At 44.5% G+C, this 22,577-nt stretch overlaps 1 protein-coding gene across 1 annotated transcript in view; it reads right to left on the bottom strand.

The window, feature by feature from the left end:
• RALGAPA2 (Ral GTPase activating protein catalytic subunit alpha 2) overlaps positions 1-22,577 on the bottom strand; it is a gene marked incomplete at both ends in the record, with an annotated part of 280,312 nt that overhangs the window by 233,071 nt on the left and 24,664 nt on the right. Inside the window, 2 exon segments of the mRNA XM_079718966.1 lie at positions 1,793-1,850; positions 20,350-20,402. Coding sequence (XP_079575092.1) covers positions 1,793-1,850; positions 20,350-20,402 — 111 coding nt within the window.

Genomic DNA, 22,577 nt, shown 5'->3' with positions numbered 1-22,577 from the left:
CATGCTGAGGGGAGCCTACTAGTCTTCAGACATTGTAAAGTATTTTTGAAGAAAATGAGGGTGGTTTTCACACAGACAACATAAACAACATTGAAGGATTATAGGGAGCACAGATAAACACCGCATGCAGGTATTTTTCATTGTCATCCATTCCTGCTGTACCGCAGAGCATCACAAATCTCCATGATGTCACTCTAACTTATACTTAATGTTTAATTTTTTTAATTTTTACCTTAATTTAAATACAGAAAGTCAAAGCATCAGTTAAACAGAAAGGCTATCAGCAACTCTAAAATTTAAAGAAAAACTTTGTGTGTTTGAAAGCTTGAAAGACCAAGGCACAATCTTAAGATAACGATTTATTCATTCAGTTCAATAGTGTGCTTAGTATATATACTTTACTTTCTTTACATTTATAACATTTATAACATATAACTTTAAATAATTCAGTTTATATAAAGATCGGTTACAGTTTTCACATAAATAATCCTAAATTAAGTTTAGGACCCTGAATTTTGGAACATCCCCTGACTGTGCCACGTTCTTTCAGGTTCCCTATCATTTTCCTACTGATCTCTCACCTGGAAAGCCCTTCCCACACTCACCTTTCAAGGCTCAGATTGAAATGACCTCTTTCAAAGGCTTCCTCAATCCCTCTGAGTAGGATTATTCAACTTTTCTTCTTTGCTCCCACTACACTTCTGGTAGAGCAATGATCATACTGTACTCGTTTTTTCTCACCTAATCCCCATTAGGCAATCAGCTTACGTAATACAGCACGGTGAGATGCTCTGTTTTTGCCCCTGAACTTTGCACACAAAAGTCTCTCCCTCAATAAATATTTGAATGAATGAATGATCTAATAGTTAAGATTCCACTATAAGGTCATGCTCTCCTCAAATATGACCACCTGGTAAGGCAGGAGAGTTATAGGAAATGTCAGAGTCCTCTAAGGCAGAAGGACTGAACCGGACACTCTTTAAAGATACGGTAGAGAGGGCTTCCCTGGTGGCGCAGTGGTTGAGAGTCCACCTGACGATGCAGGGGACACGGGTTCATGCCCCGGTCCGGGAGGATCCCACATGCCGCGGAGCGGCTGGGTCCGTGAGCCATGGCCGCTGAGCCTGCGCATCCGGAGCCTGTGCTCCACAATGGGAGAGGCCACAACAGTGAGAGGCCCGCGTACCGCAAAAAAAAAAATAAATAAATAAAAATAAAGATAAGGTAGAATTCACAATCAATGCCACGAATTACTCTTGTTGTACTGTGAACAGTAAATTGAGAGTAAACTGTGAGATGTCGAGAACTGGACAGAAGGTGGTAACTTGCTTTATTTCAAGTTCCCTCTTGCTGCCACTTTCTAAAACGGTCAAACAAAATAATTCTGAGTCCATGATAAAGGCCTGAAGAACAAGATATTCTTGCAAGAAAAAAATGTAAAATTATTTAAGTAAAATACTCCAGATCAACTTTACGTGCACAGGAATCCCCTGGGACTCTTGTTGGAAACGCAGGCTGTAACTCAAGAGGTCTGGCTGGGGCCTGAGATTCTGCATTTTCTAACAAGCTCTCAGGTGAGGTTGAGGCTGCTGGTCTGTGAACCACTTTTAGAGCAGGAGACAGAGGATGCACTTCCCTCTGAAGTCCAGGTGGGACTGTCTCAGCTTTAATTGGCACACTTATTAATATTCCTTGCTGTAATCTATCTTGATGGTGCTGATTATATAAAACAGTACTGAAAATACTATTGGAAGAAATCTATATTACCTAAAATTTTTGTGATTGTTCTTACCTATACTCTGGTAATGCCATCGAAAGAAAATTCGTTCAGGTAGAAACTGCAGTATTTTCTATAAAACAAACAAACAAAAATTGATAAGATATAAAGAGAAAATAAACAACAAATGAAATTACACATTTTCATGTTAGTCCATAGTACCTGCTGTATATCTATATAGATATATTTCAGAAAAGAAAAAAAAACTTCGTAATAACATAAATATTGCACTTTATCTTGGACCCCAACGGGACAGTCTCTTTTACTTGCCCCAAGCAAACTTCCTTCCCTGAATGTTTTAAAGAGATTACTGTCCCAACTTGAATTCTCCCTATAAGAAAGAAAAGAAAAAAAAAAAAAAAACCTGAAGTGATCATTTTATCTTAATTAAATCACAGCCATTGCTTAAATATTATAAGAATAAGCTCTCAAATGCCAGATTCTCTAGGTGTCTTCTTTTTCACCTTCCACTTCCCATTTTCATTAAAATCCTCACTGGTCTCTGGACAAGAAACAGAATTGGGAAGAAAGATGAACAACAAAGAGGATAAGACCTTACTCTGTGGAATAAGGAAATGAAACTGGTGGCAAGAATTCCTTGAAATTAATAGTTAAATATTAGTTTTAGGATTGTAGTTATGAATCCCCCCACCGCCGCCTCTGGTAGATACAATAAAGAACAAACTTACAATATACAAGAGTATTTGGAGAATGAAAGCAGCTTTTCCCGAAAGACCCAAACAAATGAGAACGACTTTTTTTTCACTCTACAACAAGTATTGGCAAGTTACTCTTGGGCAATAAAAGTCCTTGTATTCTATCTGTAACTGCCTTTTAAAAAAATGTAGAAAATCCAAACACTGGTTAAAATTCATTCCTTGGTATTGATAATATATTTCTATTTTACTATGAAAATCCTCATTCTAGGTTTATCTAGCCTAACAGTCTAACATTTTTTTTTTTTTTTTTTTTTTTTTTTTTTTTTTTTTTTTGTGGTACGCGGGCCTCTCACCGCTGTGGCCTCTCCCGTTGCGGAGCACAGGCTCCGGACGCACAGGCTCAGCAGCCATGGCTCACGGGCCCAGCCGCTCCGCGGCATATGGGATCCTCCCAGACCGGGGCACGAACCCGTATCCCCTGCATCGGCAGGCGGACTCTCAACCACTGCGCCACCAGGGAGGCCCTAACAGTCTAACATTTTGAATGATTAAGGTAGGGACTTCCCTGGTGGTCCAGTGGCTAAAACTCTGCGCGCTCCCAATGCAGGGGGCTCGGGTTCGATCCCTGGTCAGGGAACTAGACCCCGAATTCTGCAACTAAAGATCTTGCACGCTGCAACAAAGATCCCAAGTGCCGCAACTAAGATCTGGCACAGCCAAATAAATAAATAAACAAATATTTTTAAAAATATATCATATTCCTATGATTAAAAAATTGAAAAAAAAAAAGATTAAGGCAAAAAACTTATTGATATATTCAGACCTCCGGAATAAGTATATTTCCAGGTGGCTATCGACACACTACCTCTTCCATTCAAGCCAGCTTGGGGTTTGGTTTGGTTTTCTTGTTGTAACTTTCCAACTGGGTCAGCAACATACACGTGTGTTTACCTCATTTGTTCCCACCTGACAATAAAGCAATGTGTAAGAACGTCTACTGGGAAAGCCACCACAGGTAAACCTGATCCAATGTGGGTGACTATCAAGGGCACAACTTGTCCCAGCCTGGATATCTTTCCCAGCAGCTGGGCCTCACTGTAAATGTCACCTCCTCCATCACCTGTCCCATCATCCCTGGCACAGTCCTCACCCCTGGCTGACTGGAAGCCCCATGAAGGCCAGAACACCCTGAAATATCCCCAGTGCCTGGAGCATGCCTGGCACACAGTCGGTACTCAATAAATATTCAGTAAAAGAATTCTGAATGTTTTTTACTTGTGAAATTGTGAATTTTATAGGTAATCCTGATCTTTGCTATGGTCTTATATTCACATTGGCATAATATATACCTTATATTTCCTTAAACATCACTGAATTAGTGATGGCATTTACATTAAAATACATTAAAATGTGTGGGCGTTTTTAGCCCTGAACCTAGTAAAGAAAACCCAGACAAAAAATAAAAGCCGTATCATTTAAAAGAACTAAGTTTTTCAAAATCTGATAAACATAAAATATAAATGTATTTAGTTACATAATTTGTCATAAATTCTACATGCTACACATCTACAAAGATGAAAATGCTACACAGACCATCAAAGATTTCTGATTATATATTAAAAGCTGTACATAGTTGATCACATGCTGAAAATCAGTAAATTCTCTCCTCCATTTTTCCACTTCAGACTTCCCCTAGAATATGTTGGTTTGTTATCTTTTAACCCCATAATTCTAAAGGGTATCTTAAATCTGTTTTACTATGTGATAATACTGACATACACTCAAACATACCTACACACACACACACACAGCAGATCTACACACACACACACACACACACACACACACACACACGCCAGATCCCACTAAGTGAAAAATATCTACAAGGCTTGGCATTTGAAATGCAGAAAGAAAATAACTATGAATAAAATACTTTGTCTTTACCTCCAAGGGTTTCATGATTCATGGGCAAGAGAGACGGTAAGGAAAATATCATTCAGGGAAAAAAAGAAGCCTGACAGAAATTTGTATGATGTGCTACACGGGTGAGGGGAAAGCGCCTCCCATTAGTGGGGACTTCAGGGATTGCTTTCTGGAAAAGAGGACACTTGGGCTAAGACTTACAGATTAATTAAATTAGCCAAGTGGAGGGCAGGAACAGAGGAGGAGCGTGTGTGAAGGTTCAGAGGCAGACAGCAGCAGGCAGTAAGCGTAGCGGGCAGGCGGCTGAGAAGGGAGGAGACGGGCCTGGAGAGGCAGGCGAGGCCGGGGTTGATGCTCTCCCTGGAGCAGGTTCTGTAAGACGGCTGAGAAGAAAGGCAGGGGTGTGCAGGAAGAAGCAGTGGTAGTATTTCAGACAGGGAGTGAAATGGCCTGGACCAGGGGCAGCAGGGTAAGAGGAGAAGCTGGCACAGTGACATTCAGAAGGGGAAACTGTCACGGTGGACAGGTCGAGTAGTTGGGGTAAATGGAGGACTCAAGAATGGCCCCCCCACCAGCCAGAGGGCTCAGTAGATGGAAATAATTTTATCCAAGATGTCAAATCCAGAAGGAATTCCATAATTGAAGCATGTCAGGTTTGGTTCTGGACATCCTGGAACTTGAGGTGTCAGTGGACCACCTTACTGAAGATGTTCTCATAGGCAATCGGGTATATGGGTCTAGAATATAGAAATGGGATCTGGATGGTAACAGAAAACAGGCAGCAGTTAAAGGTGTGTGTATATGAGACCCTTCTGGGAGAGAGCTTGAAATGAAATGAGATAAAACCCAAGCACTAACAGTTTCCTGAAGTTCTGCTAAGGAGGTAAGGATGTGGGGGGCCGGACAGAGGAACAGAAGTTAGAAGCAAGCGTGCACAAGTCAAAGGAGAAACTCTGGATGTGCCAGGTGTTTGTAGGCTTATTGTGTTAAAGATTAGAAATACTTATGACTAATTGATATGACAACTAGTTAGAAAAAGCTAAAGATGCTGGAAATGTGGGGAAATCGATGCCACATAACAAAGTGACTTCAGCGTTAAATCAAGTGAGCTCGATGGTTTCCCTTGCCCAGAGAACCCACAACATTTGTCGGCCAAACACCAAGTGCCAGGCAGGATGGATCTATCAGTCTGTAAACTGTATGAAGGCAAGTGGCTCTCTGGGGGAACAAAATCAAAAAAGGTCTTCACTTTGCAATTATACCAACATGCATTTTAGATGGATAACACACAAAAGGAACTAAATGTAAAAACTGGGTTATGTCTTGTTAAGTTCCATTACATTAAAAGAGAATCACAAGAAGAAAAAAAAAAAGTCACATTTCTACAGAACATTTTAACAGGAACCAATGCAAGCACTGTCCTACCATCAGAATGTAAACCTGAATGTCCCCATGAGCTGCAGAAGACACGACAGCAGAGAAAACCCAGAGAGAGGTCTATGGGTTGTGGGAAAACATCACAAGCAAGGAGGTGAGTACAAGAAAACCACCTACTCTGGAACCAAGGATACAAATGAGGGTATCAGCAGTTGGGCTGCTGTCCAGCCAAACAAGCAGCTCTGGAGCCCACAACAAGCACATCTGGGGGTGGGCTGGGGGCTCTCCAGACTCAAGAGAGAAAGACAGCTTCCATTTGTGCCTAAGTTTTATGGTTCTTTTTTTTTCAGTCAATATTTATTCATTTATTTATTTTTAATTTTTATTAAATGAGTCTTTAAATTCTATAGTACTTTACAATTTTCAAAAGTTTCACACACATGACTTCATACAATCTCATAATAACCCTTTTTCCCCCCCAACTCCAATATTGCCCCTCCCCCCTTTCTTCATCCCACTGGTAACCACTAGTTTGTTCTCTGTATCTGTGAGTCGGCTTCTTTTTTGTTTTATTCACTAGTTTGTTGTATTTTTTAGATCCCACATATGAGTGATATCAGACAGTATTTGTCTTTCTCTGTCTGACCTATTTCGCCCAGCATAATGCCCTCCAAGTTCATCCATGCTGCTGCAAATGGCAATATTTCATTCTTTTTTATGGCTGAGTAGTATTCCATTGTTTATATATTCCACATCTTCTTTATCCATCACCTGTTGGTGGACATTTAGGTTGCTTCCATACCTTGGCAACTGTAAATAATGCTGTTAAGTTTTAGGATTCTTTAACTCATCCTTTCTCTTTACCAAAAAATTTACTACAGAGGCTATTTCAATATGTTTGCTACCAAATGAATAATAATGGTTGCAGGTTGAGTTCTCTGGGAAACAGACCCTGCGTTAGAAGCCCTAGTGGTTTATGGGGAATAGCATCTGTGAAAGAGAAACAGACCCCCACACAGAGCTCACAGTCCGTTAGAGGAGCCCCACGTGCCTGAGGACGGCCAGGCCACTGTACCGCTGCCTCGCTCAGTCACTGGCTGGGGTCATGATGGGAAGAGCATGGCCGTGGCTGGAAAGGTGAAGACGGCGCTGACAGCCGGGGGCTGGGGTGACCCCACTCCTTGCAGCCAGGCTGGAGGGGATTCGAGCTGCACTCGTCTCTGTCTGCCACAGTCACCTTCCAATGACTAATGAGGATATTCTCATATCAAGAGGCTGAAGTCCTAAAGAAGTGCACCCTACTTCGGGGACAGGGTCTCTGCTGGCTTCACGTCTCATCGGCTGGCTGCAGCCTCAAGGGGATGGGAGCTGCACAGCTGAGTCGTCCCTGCACGTCTTCTGCCCCCTTGCACCCAGCCCGCTCTCCCAGAGTGAGCGGCACAGCAGCGACTCGGTGTCCTCCTCTGTCACGTTTCCCTCCAGGGGGATGTGGCACCCCACCTACATTCCGGGGTCATCTTCTGGGCCCATCTTGCTACTTACTCTAAAAATTTCGAACAGCCGAGGCTGAGATAATTACTCTAAAGAGTTAGGATAGAGCTCATCTTGGACAAGACAAATGCCTGGCATGCCCACTGGCTCTTCAGATCTTCACTGTAGTCAGGAAACCAAGTTAGCACTGAATCATGCTCTTCAGCTTTCCAAAATACAGATTGGTCTTCTTGATTTAGGTTTCTTTTCTTAGTACGCAACAAAGACAAATGTCTTTTTAACATAAAGAAGGATAAAGGATACAGCAAGATGGCATGCATCGGGATGCTTGGATGCTGTCAGTTGGCCACAAGTAGACTCAACTTGTTCTGAGGACAGGTCTATATCATCATCACCACTTTTGGGTAAAAGTTTTCAGATTTACAAAATGGATGGACTTTAAAGAGACTCAAAAATAAACTCAGTAAGGTTTGGATAGGAAACACCATGCCCAATATCTGAGCTACTAAGAATACTCCCAAATGGATGTAATCTTATACAACAACTAGAAGGCTGAAACTACCCACACAGATGCTTTCTGCACTCAAATATGGCAAGGGCCATTTTTTATGCATTAAAGTCTATGAGGTCAATAAAAATAAAGCCCCAAACAACCATCTGTGTCTAAATGCTAAGCCTGTCCCTCAGAGAGCCCCAGATGAAGCCTACCTCTACGGAGGCAAATACAATAAGGTATTGCTACTGCAGCCCACATTCCAAGCTACACTACTGCGAATGCCACATAAGCTACTGACATCTTGTGTGTAGTTTCGCTGGAGAGTAAAATTTAAAAAGCACAGGAAAGCCACACAGTGTGAATAAATATTACTTTTCTGAAAAGCACATGGCCGTAGTTAATGCTCAGTGCTCAGCTGCATCTATATGGTAATCCATTATAGCACACTCGAAATCGAAATTAGGTATTACTACTGCTCAGCACATCGGGGAATCTGTCATTCTTTTAACGGATTATCCATAGTCCTTTTTTCTCCAGAACCTACTGCATGACCAGGAATAATGTGAAAGGGAAGCTGTAGTTTATACAAGATGCTATCGTGTACTTTAAAACTGTTGATCTTCATTTAATTTGTGTGGGCAACTTTTTTTTTTTCAAATTATTCCCAGATGATTGCAACATATCCCAGTAGATTCACATTTGATTTCGATTCCACTTAGAAGGGTAGGTCAGTGAAGAAGAAGGAAAATATGACATACTCACTGATGCAAGGTAACGTCCGTAAACGATGACCAACTAAACCTGTTATGCCCACAAGTACAGCACGTGGGAGCAACTCTCCCTGAAACCAGCCATGTGGCACAAGGGTGCCAAGTATAGAAATCACTGACCAGGGAGAAAACAGAAAGTTCAGTTTGGAAGAACGGAAGTCTTAGTCGCTTGGCCTTTTGAATAATAAATGTTCGGAAAACTTATGATGAGACAGGGCAGATGGGTTTACAGGAAACATCCTGTGAATGCCTGGGCCACGTGTGAGGTGGTCTCAGAAGGACCCCTGTGAGCAGGAGTCCGCCGGCCTGGACACTCCCGGGGTGGCCTCTGGACACAGCAACGTGTCTTTCAGCTGTCCTGGGCCTGGCCACTCCTCTCTCACTAAAAATGACCCAACTATCTAATGTGGACAAAACCTTCTCATTGAATTTTGAGTGTCAACATTTGGGACTTCAAAATGTAAGAGAAATAGAGCTAAAATAACGAACTGCATAATCTTAAAAATAAGGTGACTATATTTTTAAGTAAAAAAGTAATGCTTTTTTTCTTATCCCATGTCCCCTTCTAGCTGATCGCTCGCCATGCTGTTACTGAGCCGGGAAAGCACAGCTCCATCTTCTTACATCCTTTTCAGTCTTTAGGACCGAACTCAAACTTCACCTCTTGAGAAGGGCCCACTGCCACCTCCCCTCCAACACATCCCTCCCCAGTGAGATAGGCACTGGGCCCGCTCCACCAGCAGCTGCTGGATTCCTTGAGAGAAGAGACCCCTGGGAGCCACCTGGTACCCCTAACACCCAGAACAGTGGCTGGCAATAATGTTTCTTAATGAGCACTGCATGCACAAATAGATGAATGAATGGAAAATGAAAAAAAAAAAAAGAAAGGAAGACAAAGGGGATTCTAATTTTGCGCATGTGTACAAGCAGACACAAGAAAATGCCCACGTTTAAGGAAGGTGCTCATACTCTGACATCACAGAAACACAGAACCTGGAGGGCAGGCATTTGATAAAGACAAATGAGAATACAACTGTGCTTACAACCTTACAGTAAATCTTGATACTTGATTAGATCGTCATTCAAAAGGCAAGACTTTTCTCGGCTAATGAGAAAAAAAAAATATTTCAAAAGACTTAAAACACAAGGCAAAGACATCTAAAGGAAATACGGAATGTAAAAAAAAAGAGAGGAGGGCATCTAATTTCACCCTCCTGTATTCTAGAAATCGACCAATATAAAAATGTTAGAAAACCTCATTAAATAATGAAAACCCAGAAAGGGTAAAGGATCCCATCTACAAGCAAAACACTCAGAGGAATTATTGCTTAAAGCATAAAGGACACTGCAAAGAGGCGTGGTGGGTGGGGGCCCCCTCCCGTGAAAGCAGAACATACCTAGAGTACGCAGCAAAGGAGGAGACCACCCTCAAGAGGAACGGGTTCCTCCTGAAATAGATTTGCTGCAAGAGGAGGATACTTTTTTAGAAATTTTGATTCACATTCTTAAGAAACCCAAGTAGACACTGAATCTTCTTTAAGATCTAGGTAAATAAAAGCAGCAGATGCACAAGTAAGTGACATTTGAAATCAGAAAATATCACGTGCAGATGAAAACCCGGAAAACACGGATCTAGAGTCTGCCGCGGTTTCCCACGATAACCTCACGCTGAGACGATGCGCATCCCAAGGCCTCCCTAGAACTAAATAAGCTGAACATAGATAAATGTCTAGACGTAGCACGTTCCAAGCTGCAAATTGAAAATAAAATTAAAAATCCTACACAAATCTAAAAAGAACAAATGGATTATCCACAAAGGAACAAAACTCGGGCTGACCTCAGTCTTTCTCTCTGCAACATTAAGCTTCAGAAGACAGCGTGGTCAGCTGCTCACTACAGGCCAGACCGAGAAGAAGGGGCACCAGAACACAGACACACGTGGAGGACGGGAGTCCCACAGCAAACCAGATGCCTACATGTGACTCCAGCATGTGATACAGAGAACTAGAGTAAACTACAGCTCTTTTGAAAAGCAAATAAAATTCAAAGTATTGAGAAAAAAAGATGATTCAAAAAGCGCAGAGCCAGCTGTATGTGTTTGAAGTTAAAAAAAACAAGATATTCTAGAGCTGGGAGTTTATCAGCCACACACCTCACTTCCTCAACATACTAAGTGAGTCATGTTCCAGCAAATAAAGAGATTAGTTAAAATAAACAATCCCAAAACAAGGATGCAGGTGCATAAACACTATGAACAATAAGCTATATTTATATAATTGGAATTAATGTGGGTATGAAAAATAGAGTAAATTCTCAAAATCATTAACATAAGAGAAATAAATTCTAAAAAACATTAAAATAATCTGGATATAAAATGCTTAAAATAGGTGAAAAGTAAGAAGTACGAAAGATATGTGGTGTTAGAGTAAAAGTACCACCAAACACTGCTTTATTCTTGATATGGACAACAAAAAGAAAAAGGTTCAAATAGCATTTTGTTAATGTAAAGACAATTATTGGAATGATAGAAAAGTGAAAGTATATCTCCCAAATTGCAAAGCACTGAAAGTCAGTAACCTCTCCCCCAAAAAACAAAAGTAGGAAAAAAAAAGTTTAATGTTAATTATCACATAAAAATAATAAATATAAATAAGTTAAATTCCTCTACCAAAGACCAAGTCAATCAGAACTGGCTTCCAAACACAGAAAGATGAACAGTAAAATACAGAAAATGACATAGTAGCATGTAATTCTACCCATAATATGTGGTCTTGCCCTGAATAACACACTCACTGGAACACACCCAAGAGGAGTCTTCTTTTCACACAAGGATCTGACACAGGAAACCTCAGTCACAATCAAATCTGCTGAGCTCTTCTTCAATTCCAGCTTCTATTTTCTGGCTAAAAACTGTATTTTTCACATCTTTTCAATTTTGATACCAACACAACCAGTTGTCTGTCTTTTCTGTGCCATTTTTCACAAAATGGAAAAAAAAATCACTTCCAGAGCGTTTCCAGGTAAGTGGCAAGTAGAGAAATAACAACCCCCCAGTGAGATGCCAGCACGTGGTCCCCACCCTCCCAGAACCTTCGAGGATTTAAACGCCCGCTTCCCCACAGTTACAAAGTGTCGCAGACCTGCAGTTGGCTCACGACTAGCCCCTCTGCCAAGTTCACCCGGCGAATGCCAGGGTCTGCGGGAGCAGCTGGTGCTCAGCAGGTTTACAGCCTATCCTGTGTCGGGAGCACATCACACACCGGGTGTCACTCTGTGACGGCCACCACGCCATATCCAAGCAAAACAAGCCACAGAAAACTGACAACACAGCAAGTCTGTGTACAACTATCTCCTAAACTGACAAAGAAACCAACTCGTCCAAACTGTGTTCCCATATGAATTCCAATCAACTTAAAGGGAGAGAAAAAGCTCTTTACGTATCTCCTGCTGTTCTAACAGTAAATACAATGTGCTCGAGTTTCACTGTGAGGTTTCCATACGTGTAATCCTGATGCAGTTTCTACCCTCTGCCCTTTGCAGGATTCCTGGAAGCATCTGCTGGTGCTGCCTTTGGGCAACCCACTCCTCAAGGTGTCAGCTACCCAGGAGAGCGGGGCCAGGGCACCCCGGCTGCGGCAGAGGAAAGGGGGAATGTAATTTCACACGGCCGCAAACAGCTCCAGACATCTCCAGTTTCCCTTCCTCCGAGGTAAACTGAGTAATTCAGTATATCCTGTTGGGTCAATCCCAAGTTTCTCACCTGGAAGTCACAAGGCATAAGGAAAACTGTAGTCTTGGTATTAAATTTAGAGTTAAAATGTCCATTGAAAATGGCTCCTTTCAACTCAGACACTCATCTCAAATTATTAACATGCTGTAATAAGATAATCAAATTGTAACTGCAAACAACGCATTCACAGAATTCTAGAAAGGACTCGACGTTTATGCTTTGCTTCCATCTTCCAGTCTGCAGAGATCATAAACATTTCATGATCAAAAGCAGACACCAGAATAACCATGTGCTACAGAAACAGAAGACCTGGGCCCTGTGTTCTGTTATGTCCCCAGCATCCCGTACAGGACCTGGCACTGAGGGGCGATTACTGAGCTAACTCACCACCACAAACAACACCTGAGACCAGGGAGAAAGGGCACGACAAGCCACCCAGCCTCCACTGCAACCCCGGCCGAGGAAGTCTCAGGGGGTGTCGGGGAGCAGGTCACACTCTGCCGTGACACGAATGCCACCACCTGGAGTTGCCCCCAACCAAGGGCCCAATGTTGATAAAAACAGCAAGCGTGACTAACGCTATGAAGAAAGCCAGAGCAATTCTATGTCTCTATATGATCACTTTAAGTATACGTAACACATTAAAGTAAACCCCGATGTCAGAAAGATGACCAAGTATCCTGGTCATGCTTGCCCACCGGAACTCAGGGCGGCTTTGGGGATGAAGAGGAGTATCTGTCGGCCCAGTTCTCCGGGAACTGTGAGCTGACCCTGACTTTTCTCAGCTGCAATCAGTCATTTAGAATTACGGCAATGACCCAGGAGCCGCATTCAAAGTTGGAATCATTCCTTTAAACAAACAAGCAAAAAAGTCCATTGAAGCATCCAAATCTTTGAAATTCTCAATAAGTACTTAGATTCCAAGAATTTAAGAGGAATCTGTTTTTCGTGTTCATTTTATTTGTTCTTATCCCTCCTCCACTCACCAGCAGTAAAGTGGTCCTTACGGGAAAAAGAAATAAAAAGCACTAACAGTGTGAGAGGCCTGCGAAGGCCTTCCCCTCGGCGTGGGGTGGGGAGCAGCCCTGGAGGTTTTCTGCACGCTGGACAGGCTGGAATAACTAATGACAAATAGAGCAGGGGCGAGCAGGGCTGTGGAAACTAGTTAATTGTAAAACTACAATTCTGCGGCCTTGCTCTGTGTTATTTGCTCAGAAGAAAAGAGGGCCGTGACTTAATATCCTGCAGGTCATCTGCCCTGAATGCACAGACCTGGCCATGATTCAGTCCAAGCGTTCCCCTTGAACCTCCACAGGAGCTTCTAATTTGTTTTCATTTTCAAAGAGTTAGAAAAGATAAGCAGTTCCACCAAAAGAAGAAGGATGGTGGGGGAGGCGGAGAGAGGTTGGGAGGACAAACATCTCAGAATTGCTTATAATCCTATTATATCCATAATTCTAGTTTCTCTTCAGGCAATTCTTCTTCACTGTTAATATCTGGAGCAGAATGAGGTAATTAAGTGTGAAAAGATAAATAAATGCGTGTGTATGGTAAATACAGTTAATCCTCAAATCGCTGGCTGGCACAGGGAAAGCAACTGCACAGGGTGAAGACCAGCACATCATGTCACCTCCTCTCGCACAACCCCAGGCACCTCACCAGTCCAGCTGAATTATCATCATCTGGAAAGCTATTAAAAGTCCTTTCCCCTATTTTGAGGAAAAGAATCTGAAGCTAAACCCACTTCTGTATAAGTTCCCTTGGAACACTGAAGAACCGGAGAGCCTGGGCTGAACTCCATTAAAGTCAGACAGAGATTCCACCAGAGCCCTGGATTCCCAGCCAGTCAGTAACAATTCCCAAACGTCAGTGCGCCCAGCAAGGCTGCCACCCACGAGTCCCCTCCAAGCCAGCATCACTCCCACAGACGCTAGGTAGGAGGCTTGTCAGACAAACTGTCATCTTTGCTGGTAACGGAAAAATAAAACCTAAGGACCCCAGTATCACCCCTCCTCCTCTGCTGGCCCCTGAAGAAGCCCCATGTCACCTGCGCTCTCTGGGCAGCTCACCGCTGGCTCTGATGTCCAGTCCTCTCCAACCAGAACCTCCCACCGCAGGAAGGGTGAGGAGGACCAGCGGGCACTGCCCTGGGAGGACACCGACAGTGTTTTCTTTATCTCCATGGGTGGCTGGAGGGAAGGGGCGAGACGAAGCACAAACCCATTTGACTGGCCCTGGTTTATACTATTATTTTCATCTTAAAATAAGCATGAAAAGAGTAGGATGAAATCTGGTGTGGCTCTTCAACCCTGTGTCTGCAGAACGCTACTCTGGGGCCCTGCGTCCCCACCCAAGGAGGCAGGTGCACATGCCCCTCGGCCAAAGGCATGTTCCGGTAAAACCCTAAACCTGCAGTGAAGTCCCCTCCCCACGAGGAGAGGGACAGGCCACATGCTGAGGACTGAACCAGGTGTCTGGAAACAAGTCTTCCAGACAAGGTCGCCAGGCTCCGCTGGAAGACGCCACGGCCTCTCTGTCTAATCGGCAGCCACTAGCACACGTGTGGCTATTTAAGTTTAAAATCTAAATCAAATCAAACTACTTACAATTAAAATTTATGTTGCCCAGTCACACCAGCCACATTCCCAGCACGAAGTAGCCCATGTAGCGAGTGGTCACCTAGCTGCATGTAGAATATTCCCATCGTCCCAGAAAGCTCTAGTGAACAGAGCTGCTTGAGAGAAGAAAGCAACTGAGGTGTTTAGATACTCAAAGGCTGATCAAAGTGATTTGATATTAAAACTAAATAAAAGCATGAAACTAAATTTCATGCTGAAGAAGACTCCCCCGTGAACTTCTTATTTTGAAGACGTCTTGTTTGGAGACTTCCATCAAAGCTACCTTTGTGGAACCCTAGGCTGCTGGCAGAGCTCATCTGATCCCATCCCTGCCGCAGGGACGTGGACCCCAAGGCAAAGGAAGGTTCATTGCCTCAGTCAGGGCTGCACGGCGCACTGTGCCAAAGCCAGATCCAAACCTCGCCAGCCCTTCTGCTACCTTTCTCTCATCCCCTTCGTCGGCTGCTGGCAGAGCTCATCTGATCCCATCCCTGCCGCAGGGACGTGGACCCCAAGGCAAAGGAAGGTTCATTGCCTCAGTCAGGGCTGCACGGCGCACTGTGCCAAAGCCAGATCCAAACCTCGCCAGCCCTTCTGCTACCTTTCTCTCATCCCCTTCGTCCAGGGAGTTATAGGCGAGAAAAGAAAATATTTTTAATATAAAAATACCACATAAACCCCATGGGAGATAAGTCGAGAATTTAAGAGGCTTTAATCCCACAATAAATATTGTGCCAATCGGTGTGGGGCACACAAAGGATTACAAGGGGCCCCAGGAACTTCCTAGGCTCCGTAGGAATCTAAGGCACCTGGAGGGAAAACCAGGAACATCCGGCTGTAATGCAACGGTAACAAGTGGGAGTGCATTACACAAGTTGACAGAAGAGAACGGGCACCTCTAGCTGGAGCTGCCAGGAGAAACGAGGGGTCTGAACACAGCCTGAAAGACTGGGCCGGAAGAACAGGAGAGCAAAGGGCAGGCCCTGAAAAGAGAGCTGCATAAACCAAGAGGTAGGAGTGAAACTGCGCACAGAGGCCGGGGGCCACAAGCCAAGTGCGGGTGACGGTGCTTTCACAGGGTGACCCCAACAGCCACACAGGGAGCCCCAGGGGCTCCGAGGGTGAGACCAGCTCCCGCCACACTTCACAGGATAACAAGAACCCGTTCAGCCTCTAGGAAGGAAAAAAACAGGGTTTATTTAATCTGGTGGGGTAATTTAGATCAATTCAAAAATAAGGGATCTAGAAATCAAATGTCCGTGTATCTGTGATGTCTAACTCTGTGATACTTGAAAAACAGATGAATCAGTAGCATTCTGAGGCCAGGATATGTGTAAGTTTTAATATGAAACCTCCTCTGCTGATGCACTTTTTAATTGGGGATGGGGAGGCTGGGGAAATGCCTTGCTATCAAACTCTATCCAAACTACCCCACTTCTCTACCAAAGGGGGGATGACATATAGCATGGCAGACGGCCTGAAACAACATCTAAGAACTGTATCTTCTTGTTTTCTGTATTCTTTTTTTTTTAACATCTTTATTGGAGTATAATTGCTTTACAATGGTGTGTTAGTTTCTGCTTTATAACAAAGTGAATCAGTTATACATATACATCTGTTCCCATATCTCTCCCCTCTTGCATCTCCCTCCCTCCCACCCTCCCTATCCCACCCCTCTAGGTGGTCACAAAGCACCAAGCTGATCTCCCTGTGCTATGCGGCTGCTTCCCACCAGCCATCTATTTTACGTTTGGTAGTGTGTATATGTCGATGCCACTCTCTCACTTTGTCGATGCTCTGACACCTGGTGCCTTGCTGCACTGGCAGGAGCTGCCCTCCCAGGTTAGTGAATTCCTGGGAGTACCTGCCAGCACACCTTTGATATGCAAAGCAGCCAAGCCCAAATCCACACCTCAGCCACCTCCTTTAATGGGGTCTCACACTCTGGGACACTATCCCCTGCCCGCATCGCCTGGCGACCAGGTACTGAAGGCTGGGGACCGCTCCCAGAGCCCAGAGCCCGCAGCAATTATTCACGCTATCCAATCCTAACCTGCTCAGCCTGCTGGTGACCTCGCCTGGCCCATTCCTTCCTGCAGAAACCACCTCTCAGACAGAGATGCCACTAGAGCCCTGGATTCCCTCTCTGCCTGCTCCTTTCACCTTGGAGCTCCTCTGTATGGCCCTACCTGACGCGCCATGCCTCCTGCTTCTAAGGCACTGGACGCACTGTAATAACGTCTTCCTTCACGCCAATCATTTTCAGGTCTGTGTGTCTTACCACACCTGATTAAAACAAATCCCAGGAACCATGAACACCTCTCAACTGCTGAATGCAGAAGGTGCTCAAAGTCAAGTGAATTATTTGATCTTGAAACCCATTCACCAGGTGCCTTACATTTTTACACCAACCCTCCTTTTCCCCTATGTAGGCAGCCACCTCAAGGGCCACCATCTAAGTGTCACTTCTGAAAAGGGCTTTTCAGAATTTTCTGACTCATAAGGTGGTTACTGGAGCACTGACATATCCATTCTCACCAGTGGACTCTTCAGTTTACCATGAAACGTTAAGACGTGCTCCATGAGAGCACAGCGTTCCACGCATCCCACTGCCCATTGCCATACCTCCAGCACCTAGAAGTGTGCCTGACTGAACCTGGGATGCCAGTAATGAACCAGGACCCTCAAGTGGAGCCAAAGTGATCCCAAACAAGAGCACTCCCAGACCCCCTGCAAGGGCAAAGACAAACCCTCCAGAAAAAAATGGGATTCAAACCAGACCCCCAGGAAAAGCAAAGACAAACCCTCTGGAAAAACAGGATTCAAGCAGATTAAATCTGCATCCGATGAAATCAGATCTCAAAATCATATCACAAAACATACAAGAGAAGAAGCCATCGTGAGAGATGGTAGAAATAACCAACAGCTTTCGACAACCCAAGACAGACTTCAGATAGAAGAATGATCGGATACAGAGCCTGAACTCTTCCATGATAAATGTTTCAGAAAATAAAAGATGTCTGAAAATGAACAAGGATCAAGAGACCATCAAAAGCAACCAGCCACATATGAATATCAAACCAAAAGAAGTTAATAAAACATAGAAATTAAAAGCTCAATAGCACAGTGAAGCAGCAGATTAGACCCAAATGGAGAAAGTGCCCTGGGGAGAGATAGCCGAGGCCACCTGGCAGGGCACAAGGCCAGGAGACAAGGTGGGGAGGCCGGGGGTGAGCCTGAGGGATGTGGAGGACAGACCAAGAAGTTTGCGTGGGAATCCTAGAAAGTACGGCCAGAAAGAAGAGGGAAGAGGCAATATTTGAGAAGAAAGTAGCAGAGAGTTTTACAGACATTATAAAAGATTTGAATCCAGAAATACAGGAAGCACACAGATACAAAGCAAGAAATTTTCAACTAGACATTTCGTGGTGAGACTGGAGAACCAAAGAGTAAATTAAGACAAGAATGTTAAAATAAGCCAGAGAGAAAAGGCGTTTAAAGGAACAGCAATTAGACTGAGAACAGAGCTTAAAACTGCTGCGACGGCAACTGAAAGATAGTAAAATCATTACCTGTAAAGTGTAACATAAATGCTTTTATTACTACTACTACTTCTAGTGATAAGAAAGAGCAACAGTTTGGAGACAGCGAAGATTAATCGAAAGCAGATAAAATTGAAGGGATTATGTATGACTCTTAAAAGAAGGACTGTGCCCATAAGTTTTAAAACTGGTGATAAGACCAAGTTCCTTGAATCCTTAGAAAAATATATAATTTACCAAACCAGAATCAAGAAGAAATATAAAACCTGAATCATCAATAGAGTAATCCAAAAACTATTAAAGAAATGGAAGTAGTTAAAGTCCTCCCACTAAAAAAAACAAAACCAAAAAAGCACCAGTTTCAGATGGTTTTTACAGGGAAGACTAAAAAAATTTCCAGGGGCAGATGAGTCCAATCTTATACAAACTATTTTATATAATAGAAAAAGAACAGACACTTGACAACAGATCCTGTAACCTTTGTAACAGGATCATTCAAAACAGTATGAGGAAAGGAGATCCAGACCAACCTCAGTTGTGAACATAGATCCAAAAATGCAAACATAATACTAGCCTTCCCAAAACTCAGAACTGGAATTCACCACATTCATATTCATGAAGAATCGTCTCAATCAATGCAGAAAAAAACTTTTGAAAACTTCAAAACCCATCTATGATTTTTTTTTTTTTGCGGTACACGGGCCTCTCACTGTTGTGGTCTCTCCCGTTGTGGAGCACAGGCTCCGGAAGCGCAGGCTCAGCGGCCATGGCTCAGGGGCCCAGCTGCTCCGCGGCATGTGGGATCTTCCCCGGCAGGGGCACGAACCCGCGCCCCCTGCATCGGCAGGCGGACTCTCAACCACTGCGCCACCAGGGAAGCCCCCATCTATGATTTTTTATAAATCTTACCAACCTAGGAATAGAAACAAACTTCCTTATTATGATAAAGAGTATCTACCAAAAATTTACAGAAAACATTATTCTTAATGATGAAACATTAACAAAACTCTCTTTAAATCAGAAACAGGAAGACCACCTTTATCATTCCCATTTACCAGCGCGCTGCAGGGCCGAGCCAGTGGAGGAAGACAAGGAGACCAGAGTCACCTTTATTCCCAGACGATCTACCTACCTACCAAGAAAACCAAAACCATCTACAGACAAAATGTTGGAATTAAATCATACATCCACCTGACCCAGTGGGAATGGAATGAACGAACCAGCACTAGATTCAAACACACAGATAAAGGTTAGAAATAACGTTGACTGTGCTCCAGGTAAGACCGTGTTTATGACACTCAAAACCAAACAAAACCCCGTGGTGCATTGCTTAGGGGTACAAATGCTTGTGGAAAATCATCTTTGAAAAGAAAGGGAATGGCACATAGGGCAGGGCATGGCTGCCTTTGGAGGAGAGAAGGGATGGGGTCGGGGAGAGGCAACTGCCGCTTCTGGATCTTAAACTGGGGGGAGGGCAAGCATGCAAGCTTTACCCTCACGCTTCAGAACTTGCATATGGGGACTTCCCTGGTGGTCCAGTGGGTAAGACTCCACGCTCCCAATGCAGGGGGCCTGGGTTCGATCCCTGGTCAGGGAACTAGATCCCACACACATGCCACAACTAAGATCCCACACGCGGCAACGAAGATCCTGCGTGCAGCAACTAAGACCGGGTGCAGCCAAATAAATATTTAAAAAAATAAATAAGTTTACATGACCTTTTCGAAGAGCAATTTGGCAATATCGATATTTAAAAGGTGCATACAACTTCCCATCTAGGTACCCATACAGGAAAAATTCTCCCACAAGGAAAACAAATCAGAAGAACATTCTTAGCAGCACTGTTTGTAAAAGCGGAAGGAAGGGTATACATGTCCATCATTTTTACTTATCTTCAAATTAAAGATCTAAAATACCATATTTTTGACAAGAATCTTAAAAGCTAAATGAATTAATAAAAACTTACTTCAAAAAGAAAGAGGATGGAGTCCAGCTCCTCCCTTTGTGACTTATTATTCCCTGGAATATATAAAAAAAAATCAGTTATCATGACAATGTACAAATTTTAGGATATTAAAAATTATGCTAAAAGGTATCTTAAAACATTCAAGCCTCAACATACAGACATTCAGTCAAAGATCCCGGGAGGTGCTGTGCAGCCTGCGTTAGGGATGCAGGTGCGTGACGGAGCCAGACTGCCCGGGGCCACGTTCAGCAGAGCTGCTCCTTGCTAGCTGGTGACACACAGCTTCCAGGCTTTCTAAGTTGTAATCAACTGTGGAGCATCTTCCCCCACAACAAGAGGGGTCCCCTTCCCCAGCCCTTGGATCTGAGAGGCCCTGTGACATGCTCTGCTCACTGATGACAGCGAATGTGAAGCGAGCTTGAAAAGCCTTCCGCACCTGTGAGCGTGGAGCCCTAAGGCCACCGTGTGGAGAAGCCCAAGAGAGCCTGCCAGCTGGGGAAGAGGGGCCACATGGAGGAGCACTAAGGCACCCTGGACAGTGGCTTGCTAACCAGGACACGTGTGAATGAGGCCACCTGCCACCAGCTGGTCAGAGGTGTGAGCCAGCCCAAACCAGAGGAACTGTCCCGCAGACCCAGAAAATCATAAGCTAAATGACTGGTAGCTGTTTTAAGGTGCTCAGTGTTGGGATGGTCTGTTGTGCCATTTGTTACGCAGCACAAACTGACTGATGGTCTTGAACCGCTACATGTTCCTAAAGGATAGAAGGAGCAAAGGGGGGAGGGGGGTGGCCTTTTAAAAACAGGATTTTAGGTTGTAGGGGGTTTTTCAGATACAGATTTTAATTTTTTTCTTTGTAATTGATTGTACGTAATATCACATTTTTCTCCTCCACATACCTGTGAAAAATAGTGAAGTGGAACAGAGCTAGGAAGCAAGATAAAAATCACATAATTTCATATTTGAAATATCTACCACATTTGGCAAGAAAAAAAATTTAATTTCAAGATTTATACCAATTTATAAATCACAGGGGAAAAAACTGAGAAATTCATTTAAAAAGAACACATGTTGGCGTCCTGGGCACGTGCCCACATGTGATCTGACCTACTAGAGGCTGGAGCAGCGCCCCTTGCAGGGCCTGGGCATCAGCTGTGCAGCCTCCCCCAGACCCCCCTCCATGCTCGGCCTCTGCCTCAGGTCTCACAGGAACAGCCAGGGGTCCACACGCTCCTCTCCACGGCCTCTTCTTTCCATGTGACCACGTCTCGGCCCACCCCCACACCAGGCACCATCTGCTGCCTCCTGTTCCTCAGCCTGCGACCAGGGAAACGCGTCCCCTAAAACCTTCCCAGGACCGCGCAGCTCCTCTGGCTTCAGCCTCACACCTTCCCAAAGACCACCTCCCGTGCAGCTCACTGTCTCACTGCCCGGTTGCTCCATCCCTGTGTGTCTGCCTTCCGATCCTGCTGGCCGCTCAGAATGTTCCTTTCAATGACGACACCCTTCCCCATCCTGCTGGTCCTCAACTCTCTTCATTGGCGGGCACTGCTGACCTTTCATCCCTTGGACTCCTCTATTCTCAGGCTTCCTGGCACCCTCCCGGCTACCCCCTTTATTTTCCACTGTCTGCCCAATAAAAGAAGGGATTCCCCCAAATCCCTGACTGCCGCTCTCTCGCTCTGCATACACTCTCTCCCTTGGCAACAGGATGACTGCACCTCCCTTCTCCCAAGCTCCAGACCCTATAATTTAACAGCCCACCTACGCCCAGGTGTGCCCCGGGCACCGCAGACGCGGACTGCCCAAAGCTGGGCTCACCCTCTTGCCCCTCACACCTGGCTCCCCTGCAGGGCTCCCTCTGCTGCAAGGGCAGCGGAGGAACCAGACTCAACATCCTGAAAGCGTCTCTGGCTTCCCCCTCTGGGATCCCTCTTCCCACGTCCACGTCTCACGATTGGTCAGTGTACCCACGGACCCCTGACACATTCTCTGCCCTGAACTGCCACGTCCCTGGAGCAGGCGTCCCCAGACCTCACACAGATGACAACGTCAGCCTCCTAACTGGTCTTCCTCCCTCCGGTTCACTCACCACATTATAAGACACTGTCTTAGTAGCCAATGTTTTCGAGAGCCCTGACCACCCAAAGAACAAAGTTCAAATGCCTTAACCTGGAAGTGCAGGCTCCCTGCGAGGCAGGCATCAACCTCTTTCATACATCTGATGT

This window comes from Hyperoodon ampullatus, assembly GCF_949752795.1.
Source record: "Hyperoodon ampullatus genome assembly, chromosome: 14".
Classification (NCBI taxonomy): Eukaryota; Metazoa; Chordata; class Mammalia; order Artiodactyla; family Ziphiidae; genus Hyperoodon; species Hyperoodon ampullatus.
This window is presented reverse-complemented; position numbering and strand designations above follow the sequence as displayed.